Source organism: Ascaphus truei, chromosome 5 (genome assembly GCF_040206685.1).
Source record: "Ascaphus truei isolate aAscTru1 chromosome 5, aAscTru1.hap1, whole genome shotgun sequence".
NCBI lineage: Eukaryota > Metazoa > Chordata > Amphibia > Anura > Ascaphidae > Ascaphus > Ascaphus truei.
Genome location: NC_134487.1, coordinates 153,327,695 through 153,354,232, shown reverse-complemented (window position 1 = coordinate 153,354,232; position 26,538 = coordinate 153,327,695). Strand labels below are relative to the sequence as shown.

At 44.1% G+C, this 26,538-nt stretch overlaps 1 protein-coding gene across 6 annotated transcripts in view; it reads left to right on the top strand.

The window, feature by feature from the left end:
• ARHGAP26 (Rho GTPase activating protein 26) overlaps positions 1–26,538 on the top strand; it is a 547,512-nt gene that overhangs the window by 254,515 nt on the left and 266,459 nt on the right. For all 6 annotated transcript variants that reach the window (XM_075601056.1, XM_075601054.1, XM_075601057.1 and 3 more), the window contains exons 15-16: positions 23,643–23,730; positions 24,003–24,061. In XM_075601056.1, the coding sequence (XP_075457171.1) occupies positions 23,643–23,730; positions 24,003–24,061 (147 nt within the window). The remainder of the gene's footprint in view (positions 1–23,642; positions 23,731–24,002; positions 24,062–26,538) is intronic.

Sequence of the window (26,538 nt, the reverse complement as noted above, 5' to 3'; positions counted from 1 at the left end):
AGTGGGATGAAATGTTTTTAAGGAATCCAGTACTCACTGGACTTCAATTGAAGTGTGTCCAGTTTATTAAACTAATGGAAGGATTGATGTTTCAGTCCAAACGTGGGTCTTTATCAAGACAGAAAAGACAGTGACGAGATCCCATACAAAGAAATATCTTCTGTGAATGCCAGAAAAGGCGTCCTAAAACCACTGGCCAATTTGATAAAGAAACCGGGCTGACGCTGGTGTGTCCCTCCTGTGGGGAATCAAGATGGGAAAAAAAGATAGAGACAAAGAGAAAAAGGAAATTAATCCAAAGTATGAGAACGAGACCCGAATATGAAATAATTGTAAAAAAAAAAAAAAAAAGTGTACAGTACATACTGCACACGTATATACATACAAGGTTGTTTTTAATTGGGGGTTGGATTAATTGTATTTGGGAGGGGTGGTATTTGTGTGTGTAGTGTTTGTATCTAGGTGTGTGTGTGTTTGGTGTTTGTATCTGGGAGGTTTATAGTGGTGTTTGTATCTGGGGGGTGTAGTGGTGGTTGTACTGTATCTGGGGGGGTGTAGTGGTGGTTGTACTGTATCTGGGGGGGTGTAGTGGTAGCTGTATCTGGGGGGTAATTGTGTTTGGGGGTGGGGAGGGGGGAGATTGCGTGAGAGGGGGTAATTGAGTGATAGCGGAGGGGGGGGGAGAGAGTGAGATACATACATTTTTGACACTGATTTCATATTCCTGTCTCCTCATACACTGGGTTCAGTTCCTCTTTCTCTGCACCAGTGTATTGAAATTCTTTAGATCTACTACTATGGGGACACTCACTAGTGTCAGCCGGTTTTCCACTGCAACCTGGTCAGCGGTTTTAGCCTTTTTGGGCAGTCACCAAGGATATTTATGTCACTTGATAAAGGTCCAAACATTGACCCTTTCATTTATTTAATAAACTAGCTCTCGGGATGTACGTGTCTAGCATCTAACCCTGTATTGGCTCGGCTATTGTACTTATTGCTAGTTATTGAGACAGGGTACACTCGAGTTAGGACGTGTCGGCTTAGCCCCCTGCCTGTAAAAGACGCATACTTATGAGGCTTTTCCATGGTGAACAACATAATCTGGTAAAGGTTTCTATGGAGATGCTTGCAACATGAGCTGGCAATTAACCGGCAAATCAATCAATCAACTGAGCTACAGTTTTACTGCTGGCGAAAAATTGCAACACTTAAACCTTCTCCCTTTCCTTTATTTGTACATCACTTGAAACTGATGGCATAATTAGTAGATAATTGGGACAGCAGAAACCACCCATATTTATCAGGGCAGCTTTACAGTACACAAAGATACTCTCTGAACCTGATCGAACGTAGGATGAGGTGCACTAAGGGCAAATGATGAATAATACATGAAGTGGAGCGAAAAGCCCCTGATTATGTACACTTGGATGCTACTGTAATAATACAATTAATATTTCTCTTTTAATATCCTTACAATTAGGGGCTTTTCTCTCCACTTGTCGTATTATTATATAGGAGCTTTATGCTGCAATCCTGGAGGATAAGCATTAGATATCGGTAAGAAAAATTATGCATTTTTACAAAATAAACAATAGAACAGAAGGAATTATAATGCCAAAAGTGCAACTTTTATAAATGCACATATTATGAAAGGAAATTGTTGCACCTCCGAGAACGTATAATCACAAAGTGGTATGCTAGGGGACTTAGAGCAGCGGTGCACAAACTCTCTGCGCTGTGCCCCCCCTACCTGCTCTGCTCCTCTATCGTGCCTCCCCCCTTCACCTCTAATGTTGCGTCACATGACGCTGCGTGGTCGTGACGTCACGTGACCTGCGGCCTCATTTGACGTCACGTCTCCATTGCAATGGCCGTCATTTGACACCGCATTGTCATAGAGACGCGTGACTGGAGCCGGGTAAGTAAGTTTACAGAGATTACTCTGCGCGGGACCTCTGTAAACACCGCGCCCCCACAGAAAAGTCTTGCGCCCCCCAGTTTGCGCACCGCTGACTTAGAGACTGTAGAAGGAGGAAGTGCAGTCGATGGCCGTGCTTGACCATGATGGTTGGTAAGTACCTCAGTGGGTGTGGGAGAAGTGGTAATGAGGCTATTAAAATGCTTCATTCAGAAGGTGTGTTTTAAAATTTGATTTGAAGGTGGTGAGAAACCGTGCAGTGACATATACGGAATGTAAGGGTGTTCCACACACACGGATTATAAGGCACCAGTAGATTCCTTGCACAACTGGTTTGGCCAGGTTACAAGTTGCTTATTATATGCTACTTTGTGTTCCTCAACTGTGGCAAAATCTTCTATTTCCTGTTTAATAGAAACAAAATAAACTGAGCGCTCTTATAAAAAAAAATATGATGATAAACCAATGCGATTAAGAATATTATAATAAATGTGAATTGGTGTTAGAAAGTGATTATAAAAAATTAAAATTTATAAAAATATTAGGTACGCTGCTCAGAACCCAGATGAACCGTCCTCGTAGTTTGTTGATGTAATTTCTTAGTGGAGAGCGCTGGATCACACCAAAAGCAAAAGAGACGAGGAAAACAGTGCAGTATCACCAGGTAATGGGGATGTGTCTAATGGTCTTATGCCAAAAACTCACATGGCCCCAAGAAATATCACAGTGATGGATACAATGGGTTAACTCCAGGAATCCTTTCAAATGGCTCCTTAATATCAACCCTGTCAGAATTGGGTGTATGTAGAATAACCCTTGACCTATCCGGGACAGAAGATAATGCACATAAGTGTATATGGTTTAGATTTAGGTAGAAACATCAACATACAGTATAAAAAAGTGAACAATCGTCTTAAAATGTTAAGACCTGTGCGGAAAGGAAGGAGGAGCTCCTGTCGTGAACGCCGCCGCCCCTCTGTTATCTGAAATGCCCCCTGTCTACTCAGTCCCGAAGCCGGCTCTCACTTAGTTTTGTTCCTGGGATCGCGGTTGTGTGGTTAATCCGGTAACTATCTCCTCCCCTCTCCCTTGAAATACGAGTTTGTGTGACCATGTGAGTTTTGGTAGAAGACCATTAGACGAATACATCTCCATTATCTAGCGATACTGCACTACATTTTCCTAGTCTCTCTTGCTTTTGGTGTGATCTTGCACTCCCCACTACACCAAGAAATTACCTGCTTAGGAAATGTTTTATAGGTTACAAAATGATGTTACCAGCATATAATGGATGTTTGAAATAGATTCACAGACTGAAACTTGTATGAACCCTTCCCAGGTTACCTTTTATACTTCTTGGCATGTTTTGGGATGTTTGGCTTCTTTCTCATAATCTGAATTGGAAGCGAGTCGTGGCCTTACAATGGAAGCCAACTCAATATCAGAAAGTGCCTGGGTTCATTCTAACCCCCAGGTTAGAGCGGGGCGCCCCATTTCTATTTACTAACCTCCAGGGAACAAAGATTTGTAAAGTAACAAAAAATAATATTTGAATAATCTCCTTTTTTTCCCCCCACAATTTCTTGTTTCCCATGGAAGAAGTCAATATTATGGTGCTCTTTGACTGACACCCCATGCTTTAGTGCCTCCATAGATTCCAGATGAAAACATGTTTTTTTTTTTTTCTTCTTCATTGTGTTGTTTAGAACAGGCCCAAATATAGTACCCAGGCACCCTGAAAGTGGTGCACTACACTCAAGCAGCAGACAACCGCTCACGTGACGCGCTAGCGAGCAGCAAATTCAAATGTGCTTGCTTCTGCAAGCAGCTAAGCGCCGCGCATGCCAGGCGCTCGCTCACGCTGGCCGCGATGAAACACATTACTGCAATGTATGTGGCCAGCGTGAGCGCGCCCGCCCACTCAACGCCACCCTGGACAAGGCCTAAATGTGATGTCAGTATGCTGCTGTATGTCAGTGTGTAAATATACTTGTGTGCTGTCAATGTGTGTAAGAATGCTGCTATGCGTCAGTTTCCGTCAGTGCTCAGTGTTTGGGGGTGGGGCGCAGAACTTGTGACGGGCACAAAAACACCTAGTTATGTATCTTTGTGTATATATATATATATATATATATATATATATATATATATATATATATATATATATATATATATATATAGTGTGTGTGTATATAATATATGTATACATATGCATGGTAGGTTAGAAACAATAGAAGTTAAAGCCCCCCCAATATTATGCATTACTTATACTTGCTGTACATGCATTTTTTAAAGGGCCGTTGCTTTCAAAAACCCTCGGAAGACGAAGATGGTATCTGTCATATTTAGAGGTCCTGTTGCACATCATGGGCCAAAAGGACAACTTCTTCCTGTAGCCCCGCGGGACGTTTTAACAGACATGTTCTGTTCCCAGCTGGGGCTGTCACTGGCAGCCCCTTCGGATATAATTATATCAAGAAGCAGGGGTCTCTAGAGCTGAAATGAACCCTGTTCAGCTCAGCAGACACCCCCTGCTTTAAACCTAGTAAACCTCCACTCCAGGAACTAGCCACTTTAAGGCTTTTTTTATTATTGTATTTTTCAAGGTATAAGCCCCCAAATACATTTTTTAAATGGTAGGAAACACATAGGACAAAAATATCTGGACAAAGCCCGGGGGCCCGCACTCTTAGGGGGGAGGTCTCCCTCCCCACCCCCCCCCCCCCCCCACAGTCTGGGCCTGGGTCAGGGGGCGGGGCTTTGAGATGCAGTAGGGGAAATGCCTTCCTCTGCAGAGCCTCCGTAGGTGGACGGGGCCTTGGTCAGGGGGCGGGACTGAGAGCGAGCAGAGAGAGCCGGCGCAAGCAGAGCGCGAGCAAAGAAAGAGAGCGAGCGGGAGAGGAGTTTTCCTTCTACTTTGACACTTGGTATCTCTCAGTGGTGCGCGACCTAGAGGTGCATTTGCACTTGGCAACCTTGCAGACCAATCTTTTAAATGGCTGCAAGTGAGCGTTTCAAAGATTCAGCAAATTCTGTTGTTATTCCCTAATTGGCATTCTTTTACATACAGTATGTTGGTCTGCTGTGCTTGTCCGTGCGTGATCCAGGGGGAGCATGGGAGAAAAGAATATAAAAAAACACAATATAAGTGCAGACAGTTTGATACTGGGTGAATTAAAGTGATTTTTGTCTTGGCTCATGAGTGTTGCCTACTCACAAGATTTAAATAGGACACGGGCAGTTTAGACACAATGGTCTCAGTGGACTGGATCTGTGGATTCTGAGTATGATGCGATCTTCACTCTCAGCCAGACAGCATATGTGTGGAGGGAAAGAGAGTATACATAGTGCAGACCAGTATGGTAAAAAGGTATAACTTTATAGAACTTTAAAAATGAACACTTACAATAAAATCATTAATTTCAGGCATGTATCACACTGATTGTGAGTGGAAGGAGGTGGACTGCAGATCTTAGGGCTCACCCGCCACCTTTGCTGCGCAGGCACTGCGAGGGAAACTGCTCCGCTGGAGGGTCCTTCTCAGTCCCTTCCCGGGTACTCGGATGCTGGAGGCTCCAATCTCCCTGGTGTGTGTCTGCTGCGGTATCCCCACTTCAGAAGTACGCCGTCTGATGAGTCTGCTGTGCTTCTCATTGCAAAGAAGGCAACACAGTGACCTTTTAGTAGAGCCAATTCCTTTTGCTCACATCTCTAGAACCAACAGAATTAAAGCTGTCGTTTAAAAATAATAATAATTCAATATGTGCATCAATACAATCTACACACTGTGACAACTGATTGGCTAAATTGCTGATCGATCCGTTCTTGTGATTAATCAGTGAAGATTCGGCTCGGGGTTCAAAGTTCTGTGAGGAAGATCATGTGACCAGACAGGCACTAGATTCAATTGGTTCACTGCTAGAGAGGGGGCAAGGCTCAAAAAGGTGATGCTGTTTCAGACGGGGAAGGGAATGTGACTTTGTAAATGGTTGCTATAGGAACAAAAATGCTTGTTACATTAGAATAGATTAAAAATGTCTCTTTAAATTTTTTTAAATGCTACAAGTATTTTCTCTTAGTACACAACTGATTTATTAAAAAAAAAAACACATGTAGGATATTGCTTGAACTGCAGCTTTAACAGGGTTTGCACTGCCAAACTGAGGTTTGTAATAAAAGTTGTTTGCAAGACCAGCTTTGCAGCATTATATGTGCACCCGTGGTATTAGAGATACCACTCGTACTCCGTATACTTGCCTGTTTTTACTGTACAGAAGAGCCCCGCTCATACGGCGGGTTCCGGTAAATGACAGCGTTGTCGTAAAGCAGAACTGGCGATTGCACATGCGCAGACTTGCAGTGCCCCCTTCTGCGCATGCACACTCAGCTGCTCCCCCATTCTGCGCATGCGCGACCTTGGCCGTCCCCATTCTGCGCATGCGCAGACATGGCGGCCCCCTTCTAGGTACCGCTGTATTCGCGAATCGCCGAGAAGCGGGCCCCTACTGTATACAATAGCGACCTCTTTTGTACTGTATATGCCTTGTACAACATCTGTGCCCCACGGGAAAGCTCTGCCTGTTTCCCACAGCCAGGGTCAGGTGGAATGAGGAGGCTGTCGGTCATTTCTGCCACCATCTCTTTCTCTGTAGAGGTAACTATTTAAAGGAACTTTCAAATTGTGAGTTTATTTACAAGTATGGTTGGGAATCTGGATTTATCATGGGGTTTCTATAAATATTACACCAGAATAAAAATGGTACAGAAACTACTGCATGTGGACGTTCATAAGCACTTCAGCACTTACATGTGAATCATACCTAGGATTTCCGTGTCAAGTGAGGTTTCTAGAAAGATGAAAGGGCTCCTTCTGATCAAAGCATAGAGCAAAATAAAAAGCCAAAAAAAATCAATAATTAAGGAAAATACAATTTTTTTATATATATATATATATATATCATTTGAAATGTCTCAGGTAAAAATTAGCACAAGCTGCTGTTTGGACGTTTTTTACTTCTCTGGGGAAACAAGTAATCTATCCTACTTTGCCTGTTGTGATAGAACTTAGTGTTTTCCTACCTATAACACTTAAAATATTGTTACTTATCTTGTACCCATTGTTTAACACGGCCATGTCTATTTGTGTGCAGTTTTTACCGTTCATTATTGAAGATAGACAGGTTCGTCCATCTGTTTCACTGATTTTTCCCGGCTTTAGGGGGCCCAATCTGTTTAGTGCAAGGAGAGGTGGCTTGTGACCTCTTAAGTCCAGGTGGAATACTGTGAATCTGCCGGTTCATTCCGAGCAGCATCACTTATGAAGAATCTACTGGATTACGTGAATCTGTTTTGCAGAATAGGTGAATCTGTTTTGTGGTTTTTGCGACTTTAATTTTCTTGCCTGTTTGTCATACACTTTGTGTTGATGGAAGGGAGAGGGTGTGGGACTGGGCGGCGAGGGAAGGGAGAGGGTGTGGGACTGGGCGGCGAGGGAAAGAAGAGGGGGTGTGGGGCTGGGTGGTGAGGGAAGGGAGAGATGGTGTGGGTCTGGGTGGCGAGGGAAGGTAGAGAGGGTGTGAGACTGGGTGGCGAGGGAAGGGAGAGGGGGTGTGGGACTGGGTGGCGAGGAAAGGGAGAGGGGGTGTGGGATTGCGTGGCGAGGGAAGGGAGAGTGGGTGTAGGACTGGGTGGCGAGGGAAGGAAGAGGGGGTGTGGAACTGGGTGGCGAGGGAAGGGAAGGATAACCTTTGTTAGATATTTTTTTTTAATTCCTCTCTAGCTGGTTTGTATCTCTGCTCTCACTTCTGCATCACGTGATTAGTTACACCCACTATCTTGTGAAATACACTTACGCTTTATATATATAGCAGGGTCTCCCCTGGGTTCCGCTTACCTCCGCTAATGCAGGGAGGTGTGGAGCGGCGACTGCATTGCCAGAGGTTCCCGGCGGTTCCCTTTGCAGGGCGCCGTCATCTTCATTGTGGCCGCGCATGCGCAGTGCCGGTTCTATGTTGCAGCGGCCATCTTGGTGCACCTTGCGCATGCGCAGAGAGGTACGTAGAGGCAGCCATTACACTAGTACTCCGCAGGGAACAACAATCCCCAGCAGCCCCTGGGGCTGCTAGGCACATGAGCTGCAGCAGCCAATCGCGCAGCCTTATCCCCATGCAAGGAGATAGATACATTTGGCACGCTCAGGGAAGCACGCCAGTCGGAGCAGTGACATCAGAGGGTAAGGGTGTAGGGCGTCAGTAGGCCCCTGCACTAGGCCAGAGACCCCCTGTTAGGCCCCGACTCCCACAGAGACTATCCTCACGGTGGGACACTCCAACCGGATACCACCCCGTGTGGAGGTGGCGCCATAGTGGACAACGCCGCTGGATCAGCGGATCCCTTATCTTCAGTTGGTGCTACCGGGTGTTGGAGCACCTGGCAGGTATACCACCATTCTATAAGTGCATCAATAGTAACACGCAGGTGTGGGCAGTGTCACACACACACTTTGGGTGGGTTGACTCTGTAGACACCAGGGTGGTTGGGTGCCATGGGGCACCTCAGTACTTTGGGGTAAACCCCATCGGGGTGTGGACACGGTTTTGGGGGCACGGTATGGGGTTACGCCCTGCAAGGCCTGAGTGGTTCTGTTATTATAGTTATTATTCTTACGCATTCAGTAAACTTGTTATACCAGACCAGTGTGTATTATTATTATATAGTGTCCTGCACAGGGTTATCCAACACTGTTAGGATCCCGTGCAGGTGGAGGCGCTGTCCCCAGACGGATCAGATACACAGATGTAGCTTTTGGGGAGCGCAGATATCACCATATGTGGAAAAATGATAATAATAATATAGTGTAGAATTTTCAAACACGAATGACAACTAGGTATGGACAGAAATGGGGACACCCATTCACTCCTGATGAAGCTTTTACCGAGCGAAACGCGTAGTCGAGTTGGAGCAGGCAACGTTTGTTTCTGAAGTTCCCCTGTGTCTGCCGTTACAAACCGGGACTGATCGCAACCGGAAGTGACGCGACGGATCGCTGGAAGTGATGCGACACACTACAAACAGCTTGGGAAGACTGCGGACGAACAAGCCACTCAACTATAGTTTTATGTGCCTATGCTGTATTGCTCAAATGTAAGTGCAATATTCTTTGCTTTAATACAATTATTTTGTTGAATTTGCATTGAGTGTCATCTCTGTTACACTGAGGGTTACCACGCTGAGACCAGTTGCTTTCCACTCATCTGAAGAGTCCAGAGCATATTTGTATGCATACTGCTGTTACCTGATTTGGGAAAGTGTGATTCCCCATTTCTGTCCATACCTAGTTGTCATTCGTGTTTGAAAATACTACACTATATTATTATCCTTTTTCCACATACAGTATGGTGATATCTGCCTTCCCCAAAAGCTACATCTGATTGTCTACTGCAAGAGAATTTGGACCTTCTCTCAAAAGGGTTGAGCTGCGTCGTTTCACATTTTATTCATTTCGTTATACACATGAACACTCTCACACAATTTAATTGGAGTATGCACTTTACTATAAGATTAATATTAATAATTATTATTATTATCACTATTATTCACACCTCTTAATGTAGCGCCCCACAATTTTTTTGCACTTGGATCAGATACACCTCAGGCTCCCAGCAGCGGAGGTTCAGGCCTCCTGTGAGCCACAGGTAATGCACCACACACACAGTAGCCGTCATATCTCCCAGGGGGAGGGGGAAAGTGCGCTACATATAAAAAGCAAGCATCTCATTGCATTTACCCCAGGATTTTCCATGGTGCTATTCAGAGTTCAGATACATTTAAAAGAATTAAATAGGAGGTTGGGAGCTTGTACATAATATTTAGTGTATGTTGCTTAGTGGACCTGCTACTGCTTTATTTATAATGTGACACGTGTAGAAGGTTGTGCTGGCTCAGGAGGGCAGCAACGTTTCTCTGTCACAGAGCCCAGGATATGTGACAGACACACAAGTAGCAAGGGTCGCTGCCCATCAGTTATAGACAACCAGTTAACCTGTTGATGAAAGAAAAGTCAGAGGAGGCAATTGTGAAGCAAGTGTTCCCCTGTAGCACCAGGCAACCGTTTGGACAGAATCCACTCTCAATAGCAACCGGAGAGCATGAATCAGCAGGAAAAATATTCAAACGGAAACCTGACATTTATTCAGGGTTTCTGTTTTTAGTAATGCTGTTCTGTTTAGTCTTTCAGATAGCCGTGCGATGGTGCACATGGACCAGACATGTGCTTGTCTTCTGCTCCTAATGTAAAAAAAAAAAAGGATTCAATGTGAAAATGTAAACGTTGCAGTGTGTTGGATATACAGGGAGCTGATCGGTTTGCTGCTCCTGCACACCGCATTTGTAATCTGGAGTTGTTTTTTCACTGTGACCTTTAATGGCAGTGACATTTCAAAAAGACAATTCGGCATTTTTGTTGGGCCAATTATGTGATTTTCTAGGTTTCTGTCTGTCTGCAATTAAAGATGTGAAATTACACGGCAAAAATAAATTCAAGTGGGTGAGTTTTTTTTTTTTTTTTTTGTTTTTTTTCCATTGCAATGTTAAAACAGCATTCTTAGTTGGTAGCATCAAAAAGTTAATCACGTGTACACAAAGGACAAAGTATTTGGGCTATATTTTTTCATTTCTCTTTGATCTGTAGCACACAATTATAAAACCATGCTCCAGTAGTTTTTAAATGGTTTTTCTAAATAGTTAAGTATTTTTGGGAGAGGTTAGTACTGTTAGCCCCTAGAGTTAGACATGTTTTGAAATTAGAATAAGCAAAAATAAGGTAAAAGTGATACTGTACCTGTCTACAAAAGACATTTTTCATGGCATGTTTATAAAGGGCTCACATCATAGCAGGATCAGATCAATGCAAAGAGAGAAATGTAAATGGGAAAAGATGTGTGGGCAATTTGCAGAAGAGCAGGAAGGCTGCATATTGGGATACATCATTACATAGCATGCTTGCATTGAAGGGATGTGTAAGGCCTGGGACATAGTGTGTTATAAGCGCACTGAGGCGCACTCCTGCTTTGCCTCGCCTGCTGAAAATGGGGCTTTTCCTGTCCTTGCAGGCGAGGCAGTGAGCGCGCTCAGGGGGGGGGGGGGGCGGGGGCGTGCAGGAGGCGGAGCGGGAGGCGGGGTTAGTCCCCCGCTCCCATGGTCCCGTGACCGCTCCTTCGCTTCCCTGAGCTGTTAATTTCAACACTGCCTGTCTCGGGGTAGTTTATCAGCCTCCGCACGCATCAGCGCGCATGCGGAGGGAGAAACGATAGCCGCACTGATTACAGATGCAGGGGCTCTGTGCATCTGTTCAGCACGGCTCAGCCACGATGATTGCACTATGTCCTAGGTCTTAGTGGTACAATAACAGAATAATGATGCATGGAACCCTTTACCCGTGTTAATGCCTCTTGGTGCCTAACCATTGTCTATACGGTAATTGCAGCCTTTAGCACCCTAGCTTCTAAAAACGCTAAAAGAAATTGCACCAGCTTTTTAAAATGATTTTTTCTTGTACATGAGCCTTAAACTCTGCGTGCTTCGTCAGGAGTCACGTGCAGAGGCTGCTCGTGAGGCTATGTATATTCTTCTAGCCAATATGAATAATTTGGTATAAGTGTTCACTGATGTAATTGACTAGCAGCTGGAGTCAAGGAGAAATCAATCGCACTCCCTGTAATACTGTGATTACCTACCCTATTCCTATCCAAAATGGAACCATTTAATATTTACAATAAAATGAAATCCATAAAATAAAACATAAGTTATAAACTATAAAACTTATTATAGTTATATAATATAGCAAACATAACTCATAGTGAAGATTTACATAAACTGTTAAAAATGAATATATATATATATATATATATATATATATATATATATATATATATATATATATATATATATATATATATATTCATTTGCATGTCATTTCCCAGAATCCCTTGCTGCAGTGGAAGTGCTGTATGCTGGGTGATAATGGTGAAAGGTGGGGTTGCAGACCTGCCTAAGACATGCAGATGAGCATACAGTTGTATTTGCATATATATATATAATATCTCTTATTGTTGGCAGCAAATTAGCCTTTTAATTGCCTTGATATTTTTCAGGCTTTATATAGTTTTTAATAAATATAGATTTACGATCTATGCGCATTATCTATCTCTGACTTACATTGACTCTGACTTACTGACTTACTGACTTACAAAGATATCACCTGATTTTTCTATTGCAAGCCGATTTAGTATTTTTTGATTCCTGAATCATAATACGGTTCCAGTGTGTGCGGAGAAAGATTTGGCTATCTAACCACTGCTAAATTCTTTGGAGAACAGTATAACCGTGGCCATCTCCAGCCCATATTATTATTATTAATTAATATATATCATCATCTATGCATTTTCTACTGTCATAATTTCCCACCATTCTATGTAAAGGTTTGCAAATGAAGGTGCAAATTTGGTGCCCATTGCGGTTCTCAATATCTGTAAATAATATTTGGACGCAAAAAGAAAATAATTGTTTTAATATTGACTCAATATAATTTACTATAAAGTCAATTTGCTTAGATGGTAACAAATTGTTTGAGTTAAAAATTTTTTTTGAATAGCTGAACACCCCTCCTGTATGAGGAATGCATGTGTATAATGATTGTACGTCTAATGTCGCCAATCTATAGCTGTTTTTCCACTTAATTTGTTGCAGTGTTTGTAAAACTGCTGTGGTGTCCTTTAGGTATGAAGGAAGTTCCACGACTAGTGGCTGTAAAAAAAATAAAAAAATCTAAGTAAAGTATTGTAATAAATTAGACGTACGTGAATTTATGCCTGAAATTATAGGGTGACCTGGGGGATTGGTGAGAGACTTCTGAATTTTTGGAATTTGGTAGTAAATAGGAACTGATGTACGGAAATTCATATTCCGTTTTCTTACGAATGCCTTGCTGTAATGTCATATTCAATCATTCTTTAATGGATTGAAGGAAGCCAACTGTTGGATCCTCTTTGCGTACTTGATTTGACACTAAATCTGACAATCGATTGGCTTCCAAAAGGTAATCTTTCCTATCTTGTATAACTATTCCTCCACCTTTATCCGCCTCACGGGTGACAATGTTTAAATTAGACCTCAATTCTTTTATGGCCTTCGTCTCGCTGTGATTCATGTTGGGATAGTAATATTTTTTTGATGGTAAAAGATTTATCTCATTGTCACCAGTATTTCAGGAATTCGCAAAATGTCTGTGCAATGTTAATTTCCTTAAATATTTTTAACGATCCACATATAACTCGAACTCGCTTGGATTTGTGGTGGGAGAAAATGTGAGACCTTTGGAAAGAACATTTCAAAGTTGATTATCCATCTGAATGGATGAGAGATTAAAGATACCTCTGGACCTCAATGTTTCTGGCTCCAGGTTTCTCTCTTGGATGGTGGACTTTCTCCCTCCCCTCTTTCCCCACCTGAGAATGATCTTTTTCTTGTTATTCATCTTGTTTGGGGTTTTGATAGGGGGTTGTCCAGACTCCAATCTGGTCTCCTGTGATTTTTTTCATCTCTCTCGGAAAAAAATGAACAGGTTTATCAACATCATTATCACTTTGTACTTCCTCAAGTTCATGGAATCTGGTGGACAATTTAAGTTCATTTGGTTTTGAATATTTACCATCTTTACCCCTAGCACTTATATATTTATCTTTATTTCTAGGGTGATGATTAACTGTCCTCCAGTTATCATTTTCTCTTTCATTTCGCTATGTGGGTTAGAATAGGTCTTTCTTCTAGCCCCATCGTTTGAAGTGTTGAATCTATTAACACTGGACTGATGATGTCCTACATATTCATTTGTTCACCGGTCTGCCAAAAACATCATAGAGGGCAACCGGCACATTCTTCAGCACCCACTTTTAACCTTGTGATGCTCCATTGATCACATCACGTCCCTGCTCCGAGACTTGGAGAGAACCGATGACTTATTTTACTTTAGAATGAGGCCCGATGGATACCCAAGACTTGATCATACCCAAAATCCTGACCATTGTTTTCTTTAATTTATGCTGCACAGTAGTTTAATTGTGGGGATTTTTCTGTGGCATCGTGCGTCTTATATCACCATTTTAATTTCGTGTTACATCTTCAAGCTTCCACCTATTATGACCACATTTTGAAACCACAGTATAGCGGTTCTCATTATCAGTCCTTGATTCTGTGAACAATTAAGCTTTTAAATATCTTTGACTTTTGATACTGTCAAAAACATTTTCTAACTCTTTCAAATATCCCTTAATGTGACAATGTATTCAGCCACAAGCTTTTGTTAAAATGTGGTTATGTGTTTATTATTGTCTATTTTTTAGAATAGGAGTTTATTAGGAGCACTTTGTTTCAGCATCATTTATACTCACAGATATACCGGGTTTTATATTTTGTTATACAGTTAATGGATGTGTATTTTTTTCAATCCTTGATTTATATTTACTCAACGATTTTGAAACTCCTATAAAGTTTTTTTTAGTTATTCTTTTCAAACGTTTTTTAAGCCATGCCAGTTCTCAAGAATACACATTTTAGTATGGCATCATTCATGTTTATTTATTCACCAATGATCTATAAATGGGTGTTTTGCTTTGTGACACGCTGCTGGCTGTTTCCACTAACCCCCTTTTTCTGCAGCAGTTCACTCTCTCTTCCACAGGTCACTCACTGTGTTGACAAACGTCGATTTGAGATGCACTAATAATATGCATTAATCTTTATTTAAATGACCGAGTACATACACACACTTTATCTGTTAGTATATTTATTTGAGTATGTGTGTGTGTGTGCATGTATATATGTATATGTATATATATACAGTATATATATATGATTTGTGTATGTACATATGTATTTATTTGTGTGTTTAATAATTTATCTATACACACACACATTTTTGTGTGTGTATGGATAGATACAGCAAGAAAGAAGAAACGCAGAGCGCACCAGAGGCAAGTAAATTTTGTGTATTCACCAAATATAAAAAAGTAAGTGAAAACTTAAAATTTAGGTACATTAAGATCAGTGGGTTGAAGGTTCATAATGCCAGTGAAGAAAAATACAAGAAAAAACTGCGCACCAAATTGTGTTGTGTGAGTTGTGACACTAAAATAACAAAATCTTGAAGAGACGTTTAAGAATAACGTGATAGTGTTCACAATAATAAAGTGCACCAAAGGTTAAATAGATTACAGGTCAGTGACTGTGTAAACAATATAAAGATAACCTCATACTGTACAACACTGTGAGAGTCTGCTGCTGCTGATCAAAATACAGTAGATGTCTCCACATCTTAGATGACGTGGGACATTTCACTGTATTATGTTACTGTATTGTTTTATATATGATGGTATGGAACATTCATGCTTCCTATACAAGTTTACAGTTAATATAAAACAATAAAATATTATTGTTAGTCCATTTTTACCCAGTTTTTATTGTGTTTACCTTGTGTTCTATAAATTAATATTAAAATATGTTCTGGTTATATCAGATCAATCTTATAAGATCTAACTATCATCCAATTCAAATTCTTTGATCACATTACCACCCATAACATACTGGAAATATGTATATGAAGTGTCATTTTCATACCAACATATAGGATATCTAATTGGTATGGTGGTAAATGAATGTTTAAATGTCTTGGACTCTTCATGGCTAATCCACCCATATTTGCACTCATCGCTCTGCAATGAATTTGAATTGGCCCCCGCTATGCGGGGGGTGTATGAAACTGGACATTGCTCTAAGCGTCACAGCCTGATGAAGCACTTTTACGTGTAGTGGTCTAAAGCGCAGTTGATCGGGTTCAGTGCCTGCTGGAAACATCAAACAGAGCCCATTGCAGACAGACTTCTGAACATCGGAGACGCAGCCCGAAGTACGGAACAGTCGCTTACATACAGCTGGTTCCAGCACGTGGGACTTGCAGTGAGAGCGGCTTCCAGCTCCTTGATCGGCGATCAGCTACTGCCATTACGATCCTTCAACCCACTGATCTTAATATACCTAAATTGTACGTTTTCACTTTTTTCTATTTGTTGAATACACACATTTTTACTTACCTCTGATGCGCTCTGCGTTTCTTCTTTCTTGCTATATCCACAGTGTTTCTCTTAGGCCGACTTTAAAGTACTGGCGACGTTGCGCAGCAGCGTAGCAAGTACATGTTGTCCATCGCGAGTGCCCATAGTGGGCGCGACCCCGTGACGTCAGCCATCGCGATCGCTGGAAGCCAGAATATTTTGATTTTTCCAGAGATCCATGGGTGACATCACAGGCACGTGAGCGATTCAGCCAATGAGGGTGAACCGCTCACGGCCACACACCCAAGTGTGCGACGGCTGACGTCACGCAGTCGCGTCACCGTAGACCTCACTATAAACTCGGCTTTTGTTGGAGTCTGTGAGAGCTGGGAGGGCTCCCACACACAGCAGCTGCAAAGAGGATAAGTTGTTACCATTTCACCATACACTGACCGAAAGCGGACCAACCCCTTTTCTAGAGTATGGATAGATATGTACATATGCATTTTTGTGCAATATATTGATGTGTGTAAAATGCTCACATGCAGACAGTGTGAGAAATGTTCAAATTGAAAATGTATTTAAAAAAAAAAATACGCCATTGATTATTGAATGGTTAATATTTATCCCAAGTATCCATTTGTTGCTAATGGGGCCTGCAGTACATTGCAATGCATTGTAGCCCCCATGGCAGTGAAAGGATCAAAATGCAGGACTTTTCAGGTAGTGTCAGCAGGAAAAAAAACTGTTAGGGTGAAAGCTTTTTAGTGTCCAGGGATTAACAGAAAGTAAATTCATGTCCGGATAATACTATGACTGGGACTTATAACTGCTTCAGATGTAATCTGGCTGAGGTAGACGGCTAACTTAGGTGCGGGTTAGTGCACCCAGTCAGACAAAACTCCCATTTTCGTTGGTGGGACTAAATGCTGGATCAGTTGCGCCTATCTGAAGTTGATTAACCTGCCCCTTTTATCCTTTTTACCTTAGGAACTACCTCCCCATACATACATGCCTGTTTTTTTTTGTCATGGACCTCCCAATTGCCTTAAAGGAACATGCAAATGAATGTTAATTTCTTATGTCACGTTTGCATAGCCAAAGGATGCAGCCTGGGATCCCATTGCTGCCTCAGGGCTCTGTAATCCCATCTGGCAGTGAAAGGAGTAAAGATGATGCCTGGAGGATTACTAACTTTTAGTGCCTCTTGGTTGAATATACAGGGAGGTGTAGAAATTGGCAGCTCAGCCGGCAAACAAGATTGCTGGGGAATGTGTAATCTCTCTGTGCCCAGGCTGAGCTAGGCATGAAGAGAATTAAAATGGATGGGCTTCAGCTCAGAGACCAGCCTCATACATTATGTGCTATAAAAAGTCCTCTGACCTGGCTGACATTTGAGACATTCTCTTGGTAATGTTACATAACAGACTCTTAGTTGGAAGGCCGGCATTAGTCAAGATTAACAGAGCGTTTTCTAAATGTGGTTGTTGACATTTATTCCACTGGCCAAAAAAATCCTGCCAGCTAGAGCCCACATTACAGTGCGAGTTTGTCTGCTGCGTTGTGATTTGGGCCGCGCCTGGAATTCAGCTGTTTAAAGCTGAAGAAAAAATTATTGTAGCCCAAGCAATCGCTGTCCTGCTTATCCACACAACCTGCAAAAATCTTGAAAGGGCTCCCTAAACAAACACCACATAATAAATGTACTTTCCACCGCAGTTCCCATATCTGCGTCTTTGCAAGTACCCCTCTGACACACCTTGCTCTCAGCCCCTCACAGCCCCCCCTCTGATTCTCACTGCCCCCCTCTCATCCTCTCACTCCCCTGACTGTCCCCCACTCTCCCCCTTGTGTCTCACTCCCTTTCTTACTCTTCCTCCCTCTCTCCTCCACCTCTCTGCCCACTCATTTACTCTCCCCCTCCTCTCTCCCTCACACAACCCACTCCTCACTTAATTCCCCACCAGACACATACTCTCAATCTCCCACCCACACACTCTCAATTCCCCCCACACGCACTCAGTCCACCCCGCCACACACAAACACACACACTCAATTCCCCCCTCACACACAATCCCAATTCCCCCCACTCCCCACACTCTCTCAATTCACCCAACTCCCCACACTCTCTCAATTTTCCCCACCCACACTCTCAATTCCCCACTCACACTCTCTCAATTCCCACCCGCACTCTCTCAATTCCCCCCCCCACTCTCTCAATTCCCCCCTCTCCTCTCTCAATTCCCCCCCCCCATATTCTAAATTCTCCCCCCAACACACTCCCAATTCACACTCACACTCTCAATTCACCCCCCACTCTCAATGCACCCCCCCCCATACACACACACTCTCTCAATTCCTCCCATATTCAATTCCCATACACACTCTCAAACCCCTTCCCCCCACACACTCTCAATTCCCCACCCACTCACACACACTCAATTCCCCCCGCCCCCATACTCTCTCAATTCCCCCCCCCACACTCTACATCTCACACACACACACACACACACACTCTCTCTCTCTCTCTCTCTCTCTTTCTCTCTCTCTCTCACACACTCCCAATCCCCCCCATACACTCCCGCTCACCCCCCCCCCTTCCTCAACACCCCCCTACCTCCTACTCACCCCCCCCTCCTCCTCATTGCGGGGTTTAGCAGCACAGTAGTTTCGCCACTGGTTAACCCCTCCAATGAATGTTTCAATAAACTGCTTAATATCCAAAACTTAATACCAGAGCACAAACTTGAATGACCGATTTTAAAATCCTACAACCAAACCCTGAAATTAGCAGAATCTGATACTGAGCAGGGCAACAAGGAGACAGATGTGGTTTGTAATGTTGTATAGCTGCATTAGATTGTTCTGCATTATATGGTAGTTACATATAAATATACAATACTTTCAACCTCCCCTACAAGTTCATAAGTGGTCCAGGGGAAACTGTTTCTTGCTGCTTATTACTGTCGTCCAGTGAGCAACACACACAGTACCTTGCAATGATATGTGATTTGTGGATACTTTGACCTATATATTTACCATAGTTGGGCAATATATTTGTGCAAATATATACATTGTGTGTCTATATATGTATATGCAGCAGGGGTTATTGCACCCGCTGGTGAGGTATTCTGTGATTCTGCATCACTGCCTTTATATCCTATGGAAAAATCTAAAATTCTGTGTTATAACACACTGTTATGAATTATGAACAGATACAATAAAACTTGCTGTGTGTGTATACATACAAATCTACATACACAGGTTTATTGTTATTAATAAAGTTGTAACTGTGTGGAGACCATTATGTAATGTATTTGATGCCTCTATTCAACTTGCTGTGTACCGAATTAGTATTTTGGGGGGGGGGGGGGTATGGTTTAATTGCAGCATTTGAGCAGGTTCCTAATAAACTATTACTGTGTTAAAGCTCTGCTGAATTTCTGAGCTACAGGGCATATTAAACATTCGTTTTCAAGTAGAATTTAGGGATGGATTTGTTGCAATCCTAATGTACCACTCGGGCTCTCGAGTCTTCTGGCCAGGGACCCCTTGCTCCCAATGTTTACTTTCTTCCTGTATTGCATAATTATATCATTGTATTTTAATCTGTGTGTATGCTACTTCTGGGAAGCAAAGTGCACTTGTTGATTTGATTCAATGGGTGTTTATCGGACTGTGATAGTGCTGACCGTGTCCTGGTGTTTTGAAACTTGACACGTTCACGGTCTTCTGATGATATCAGAAGTAGCACATTTCTTAGACGGGGAAGAAGCCGGTTCATTACATTGAGTTGCCACTTGCCAGACAGGGTTCTCTATTCTCCCTGTGGCAGTAAATAGTGAGGTTCACCATGTGTTACTATTGTAACTGCAACTTTATATGTATCTGGCGGGATAGGCATCTGTGTAGCCATTCAGTGTTATACTGTGCTTTTCCTTACACAATTTATGTAACTGAGCAACATACAGCACTTTAATTTGTTGCGTTATTCAGAGGACTGTTTTTAAGGTTACATAGTTACATAGTATATGAGGTTGAACATCCATCAAGATCAACGTATGCTAAATTTAGACAACAGATACCTTATCCTATATCTATACTTGCTTATTGATCCAGAGGAAGGCAAACAAAAACCCCCCCTCCTGTCTGTTTCTCCGCTCCCCCCTATTTCTCCGCTCCCCTCTCTTTCTCTGCCTCCCCCCCCAATGTGCAGTTCCGGTCCCCCCCCCATGCGAAACTCCTGTCCCCCCCTCTACAGTGTCCCACACACACATACTGTCACACACACACACAGTGTCTCTCACACACACACACCCCTCTCCCCCCCCGACCCCGCGGCTCTACAGTGTCACACACACACACTGTCTCACACATACACACACACAGTGTCTCTCACACACACACACACACACACACACAGTGTCACCCCCCCCCCCCCCCAATGTGCAGCTCCGGTCACCCCCCCCCCCCACATGCGAAGCTCCTGTCCCCCCCTCTACAGTGTCCCACACACAAACACACTGTCAAACACACACAGTGTCTCTCTCACACACATCCCCCCCCCCCCCGCGGCTATCTCCCGCACCGCTCGGGCAACCAAGGGAGCACCGTGGGCAAGGGGACCGGAGTGAAGGGCCACTGCCTTGCTACCCCCCCCCGCCCGCCCACTGCGCATGGCAGGAGGTGATGGTGGAGCACCGTAGGGTGAGGGGGTGTCAGGCGCGCCGAGGGGAAGGTAGCAGGGAGTTGAGCAGTCAGCCGCCCCCCCCCTCCGCGGCCAAGCAGGGTTAAGGGCGCCGCGAGGGAAGGTAGCAGGGAGATGAGTTGCGGTTGAGTGGGCACATTAACGTCTTAGACAGGTCTGCAACCCTGACTTTCACCATTATTGTATGTATATCTTTATTTATATAGCGCCATTAATGTACATAGCGCTTCACAGCAGTAATATACGTGACAATCCTATAAATAACAAATAATATAAATAATACATAAAGGGGAGAAGTGCTTCAGACATTAAAGGAATATTTAGGAAAAGGAGTCCCTGCTCCAAAGAGCTTACAATCTAATTGGTTGGTAGGAAGAAAATACAGAGACAGTAGGAGGGCGTTCTGGTAAGTGCGTCTGCAGGGGGCCATGGTTAATGTATGAGGTGTTAATTATCAGGCATGTAGCTAATCATATGCTTCCTTTAGCAACTGTGTTTTGAGATGGGTCTTAAATGTGGATAGAGAGGGTGCTAGTCGGGTACTGAGGGGAAGGGCATTCCAGAGGTGTGGGGCAGTCAGTGAGAAAGGTTTAAGGCGGGAGAGGGCTTTAGATACAAAAGGGGTAGAAAGAAGACATCCTTGAGCAGAACGCAAGAGTCAGGATGGTGTATAGCGAGAAATTAGGGCTGAGATGTAAGGTGGGGCAGAAGAATGTAAAGGTTTAAAGTGAGGAAGAGAATTTAGTGTTTGGTATGGGTTTTGATCGGAAGCCAGGAGAGGGATTTCAGCAGGGGAGACGCTGAGACAGATTTTGGAAATAGTAGAGTGATTCTGGCAGCAGCATTACCTAGCATACAGAGCTTCCACTGCAGCAAAGGATTCTAGGAATACATGCAAATGAGCACACCGTGTCACCTTTTGCCTGAAATCCATTTTTACATGGAACCCTTATACGATCATGCTCACTGTCCACACAGCTTTTAAGCACAGCATGGGATTAAATGCAAAGCCAGTGAAACCACTCACAGATAGCGTTTTGGTTTTTTTAAGCCCGGGCGGTGATGGTGATTACTCCAAAAAAGTGCCTCATGGTCCACAGAGGGTACCAGGTGCTCCCTACAGTCCTCTCCGAAGATCGGTCAAGTCCTTGATCTATCCAGAGGTCCAGGATGCTACACGTTAGGGTTATGTACATATATATATATATATATATATATATATATATATATATATATATATATAGCGCCAAAAGTGTACTCTGCACGTCACAAAGAATACAGTTCAGGGAATTATAATAATACAATAAGCGCAACAAAGTCGGACAATAGGAAAGGAAATCCCTGCCCTGAAGAGCTTACAATCTTAGTGGTATAATGGGAGACTTACAGAGACAGCAGGTGAGAGAATAAGCGCTGTAGATGGCAGTGCATGCCAAAATGGGGGGTAGGAGTGACTGTGGGTGTGGGACAATAGCTATGAGTGCAGACTATTTTGGATGCTTGATTTGTGGGGCGAGTTTTAAGATTAGTCTATTAAATCAGAAGGTTAACACCATTTACAGTGGAAGAGATGGCAGGGACGCGTGGGTGAGAGCAGGTGTATTTATGTCTGGGTTCAGGCTTCGGGTAGATCCCCAGCAGCAGGAAGGAGCAGATAGAGGGTGTGAATAGAATATTTGTGTGGGTGCTTTTTATTGAGGGGTAAACAATTTGTTGGGAGAGAGGTGTATAAATAATGGTGCAGTGTATAGGCACAGGCGGAGGGGAGGAGAAATGAAGAAATGTGGAGGGGAGTGGGGAAGTTGGAGAGAACAGAAACGTTCACAAAGGAGTGAGGAAACCGTAAACAGAAAAGCAATAGGGAAGGCATAGTGAGATGACGTGGACATAGACACATCACTAGAGCACCTGGCACCTGCACAAATTAATTTGGCAAAACTTTTACGTTTCCTGCACTTGCACCTCCCCTGGCCTTTTTGGCTGGGAGGAAGCTGAATATTTTTTTACATGCCTGGCCTTTCGGCCGGGGTGCTCACACACAAGACACTCAGCACTTGGTGTTCTGCTATGGTTGCTGTAGCAGTGCATCCACCCTACACAGCACTTTGTGTTTGTGTGTGCAGAGGAGATGCAGTTATGCATGGCTTGTCACCGTCTCTCTTCAGAGAGAAAACGGCCTGGGTGAATAGGCTCCGTCCGAAAACCAAAGTCTTGGACTTACTTGCGGGCCTTCTGGCCAAAGAAAGGAAGAGGAGGACGTCCAGAACCCTGATGGAGGGCGGCATCAACGAGCCCTCTGAGCTTCCTGGCTATCAGGCTGAAGATCGTTGGGAGGAGTAACAGGACTTGTTCGACTTTGAAAGGACAGTCTCAAGCAAGAGCACACAAGCCGCTGAGGCGGCTTCAGTTCAAGGGGGAGGGAATAAATTAAAAAAAGCTGTCTGTGTGGTTTCACTGGCTTTGCATCCAATCCCATGCTGTGCTTAAAAGCTGTGTGAACAACGAGCATTATCTTATAAGGGTTCCATGTAATAAAAAAATATGTACGCAAATGTAAATATAAACAATTTAATAAAACAAGACAAATGTAAGCCCCTAGATTGATAAACTAATTTGTTTCATTGTTGTAAACACACACAGCCAAAATGAAAAGATTAGTTTGGCGGGGCTGGTGCTTCATGCTCTTCAGAGCTGTGGTTCATTGCTCCCGAGTCCTTGAGGTGTGACCCGCTGCGTCACTCCTGAAACGCCTATATATGCCATTAAAGCTAATGACAGATATTGCCGATTTAGGCGCGTTTCTCCGGGGCATTCGTTTATTTTTGTATATTAAGTGCCGTATATACTGTAGCACGAGCGATATGAAAGAATTGCAAAATAGCATGTTTTCATATCTCTGTATTCATTTCAGATCCCAAAATAGCTTCAGAAACGGAAACTGATATTTCAACAGAGTGGGAGATAAAGACGATCACGAGTGCATTGAAGACATACTTGAGGTAAGTTAAATGGTGTGATAACTTGGGCCAAAGCCTGCATACTCATTCTTGCAGGCAACTCTACTCATTTTTTATAGCTCTCTGTAATGGACCACATCTTGTTGAAAAATTAATTGAAACCCGATATTAAATCTATGCAATGGTTTTTAAGAGTGAGCAAGCCCCGAATAGATTATAAAAGGCAAAATGGAGGGGGGGGGGGGGGGGGCATTTAGGTGTCATTCCCTGAGCTATTTGGTAATGTGCGTGAATTGTGCGCTTTTCTATTGCAGGATGCTGCCAGGGCCCCTCATGACATACCAGTTTCAAAGAAGCTTCATCAAAGCAGCTAGTAAGTTTTCTATGCAGTGGCCTTTTTCCTGTGGAAAAGCCTTTCTGAGCTGCTTTCTGTCAGACACACAGCTGTCGGCTGTGGTATTTGTCTCTGATCTTATTGCTGTCAATGTAACTTTTGTATCCACTGGGAGGCTTGCAATAAATTGTTCTGTGTGATGGGACTGGTGAATGAGTGTAGAGCAGGGGAGTCACTCACTTCACGTGACAGGCCTGCAGTGGCATAGCTACACGTGCGGGCCCCCGGGCAAAAAATGTCTCATGACCCCCTCATGTCTCTCTCTCCCCCCCCTCATGTCTCTCTCTCTTTGCTCTCTCCCTCTCTGCTCTCCTCTCTGCTCTCCTCTCTCTCTCCTCTCTCTCTCTCTGCTCTCCTCTCTCTCTGCTCTCTCTTCTCTCTCCTCTCTCTCCTCTCTTTTCTCTCTGCTCTCCTCTCTCTCTGCTCTTCTCTTCTCTCTACTCTCTCTTTGCTCTCCCTCCCTCAAGTCTCTTTTCCCTCTTATGTATTTCTCTCTTGTACTTCATTTTCTCTTTGTCTCTCTTCCTTCCTGTATCCTTTCCTTTTCATGTCTGGTTTTACCCCTGTGATTTAACACTTCCCCTCCCTCTCACCTGTCTCAGGCTGCTGCTCTGGCCCCACCCCCTGTCTTAGGCCACGCCCACCTATGGAGGCTCTGCAGAGGAAGGGATTTCCCTCTGTGCTTCCTACTGCATCTCAGGGCCCTGCCCCCTGACCCAGGCCCCGCCCACCTGCAGAGGAAGGGATTTCCCTCTGTGCTTCCTACGGCATCTCAGGGCCCTGCCCCCTGACCCAGGCCCCGCCCACCTGCAGAGGAAGGGATTTCCCTCTGTGCTTCCTACGGCATCTCAGGGCCCTGCCCCCTGACCCAGGCCCCGCCCACCTGCAGAGGAAGGGATTTCCCTCTGTGCTTCCTACTTCTTCTCAGGGCCCAGCCTCCTTACCCAGGCCCCGCCCACCTGCAGAGGAAGGGATTTCCCTCTGTGCTTCCTACTTCTTCTCAGGGCCCAGCCTCCTTACCCAGGCCCCGCCCACCTGCAGAGGAAGGGATTTCCCTCTGTGCTTCCTACTTCTTCTCAGGGCCCAGCCTCCTTACCCAGGCCCCGCCCACCTACTGCGGAAAGGATATATTCCTCTGTGTTTCCTTCCTGCATCTCAGGCCCCTCAAGGTGCTGCCGACAGGAGGGAGAGCAGGCCCCCCAAGAGTGCGGGCCCTCAGGCTTTGCCCGGGCTATAGTTACGCTCCTGCGGGTCTGATTAGATTTCATTGAACTTCATACGCGCCATACACTTTCAAAATAAGCAAATAAACAAGATTTCACATGTCCCCCTCTCCTAACCTGCTTCTCCACCACATGTCCCCCTCTCCTCACCTGCTTCTCCACCACATGTCCCCCTCTCCTCACCTGCTTCTCCACCCCATGCCCCCCTCTCTTCACCTGCTTCTCCACCCCATGTCCCCCTCTCTTCACCTGCTTCTCCACCCCATGTCCCCCTCTCTTCACCTGCTTCTCCACCCCATGTCCCCCTCTCTTCACCTGCTTCTCCACCCCATGTCCCCCTCTCTTCACCTGCTTCTCCACCCCATGTCCCCCTCCCTTCCTCCCCCCCACTCTTCAAAGGAGCAGGGTGGGTGAGGCACGGCTTGCACACAGCATCAGGTGCAAAAGCTAACCGGGCACTCTTATTGGCCCGCCTCACATTGATTCCTGCTACAGAAGCAGTGCAGGCCTCTCCCCCACAAAAACAGATTCTGAAGTTGTCGCTCCATGCTGGTCCTGCTCTGCGGGCCGGACAAAACGTTGGGTGGTTTGCACGCTTGACACCTGATGTATAAGGTCAGGTAAAATCTCACATACATAACCAACTCTAGCTTATTGGAGAATCAGCCCTGAGCTTTGTGGTTTAGCCAGACTGGGTAGGTCTCAAGTCTCTTCACCTTTGCATCTAAAAGTTAGAAGTCACAAACTGCAATACAAAGCAGAGTCTTTCCATTAAACAATTGTTTACTGCAGGGGATATTGCAGGAGACGTCCCTGTCACAGCTGATTGTCAAGACATTTCTGGCCATGTTTACTAAGCTGTGATATGGCGTATGGCACCTTCCAGTACCTGTATTAGTCTATTTTGTGGAAAGAGGTGATCTGGCACACAATCAATGAAGCACTATAATGTCACCTGCCGGTGCCCACAGACCAAGGGAGGTCGTCCTACCAGGTCCCCAAGTGGTATCAGGGTAAAGAGAGTAGTCCAGGCACACGGTTTTATCACAAAGAAGAAAATTTAATCCAGCATAAATCCAAAATTTCGGCTGCCTGTGTGCAGCCGAAACGTTGGATTTATGCTGGATTAAATTTTCTTCTTTGTGATAAGACCGTGTGCCTGGACTACTCTCTTTACCCTTAGTCTATTTTGTGACCAGATAATTTTAGTACACAGCAGTAATTGGAATTGCT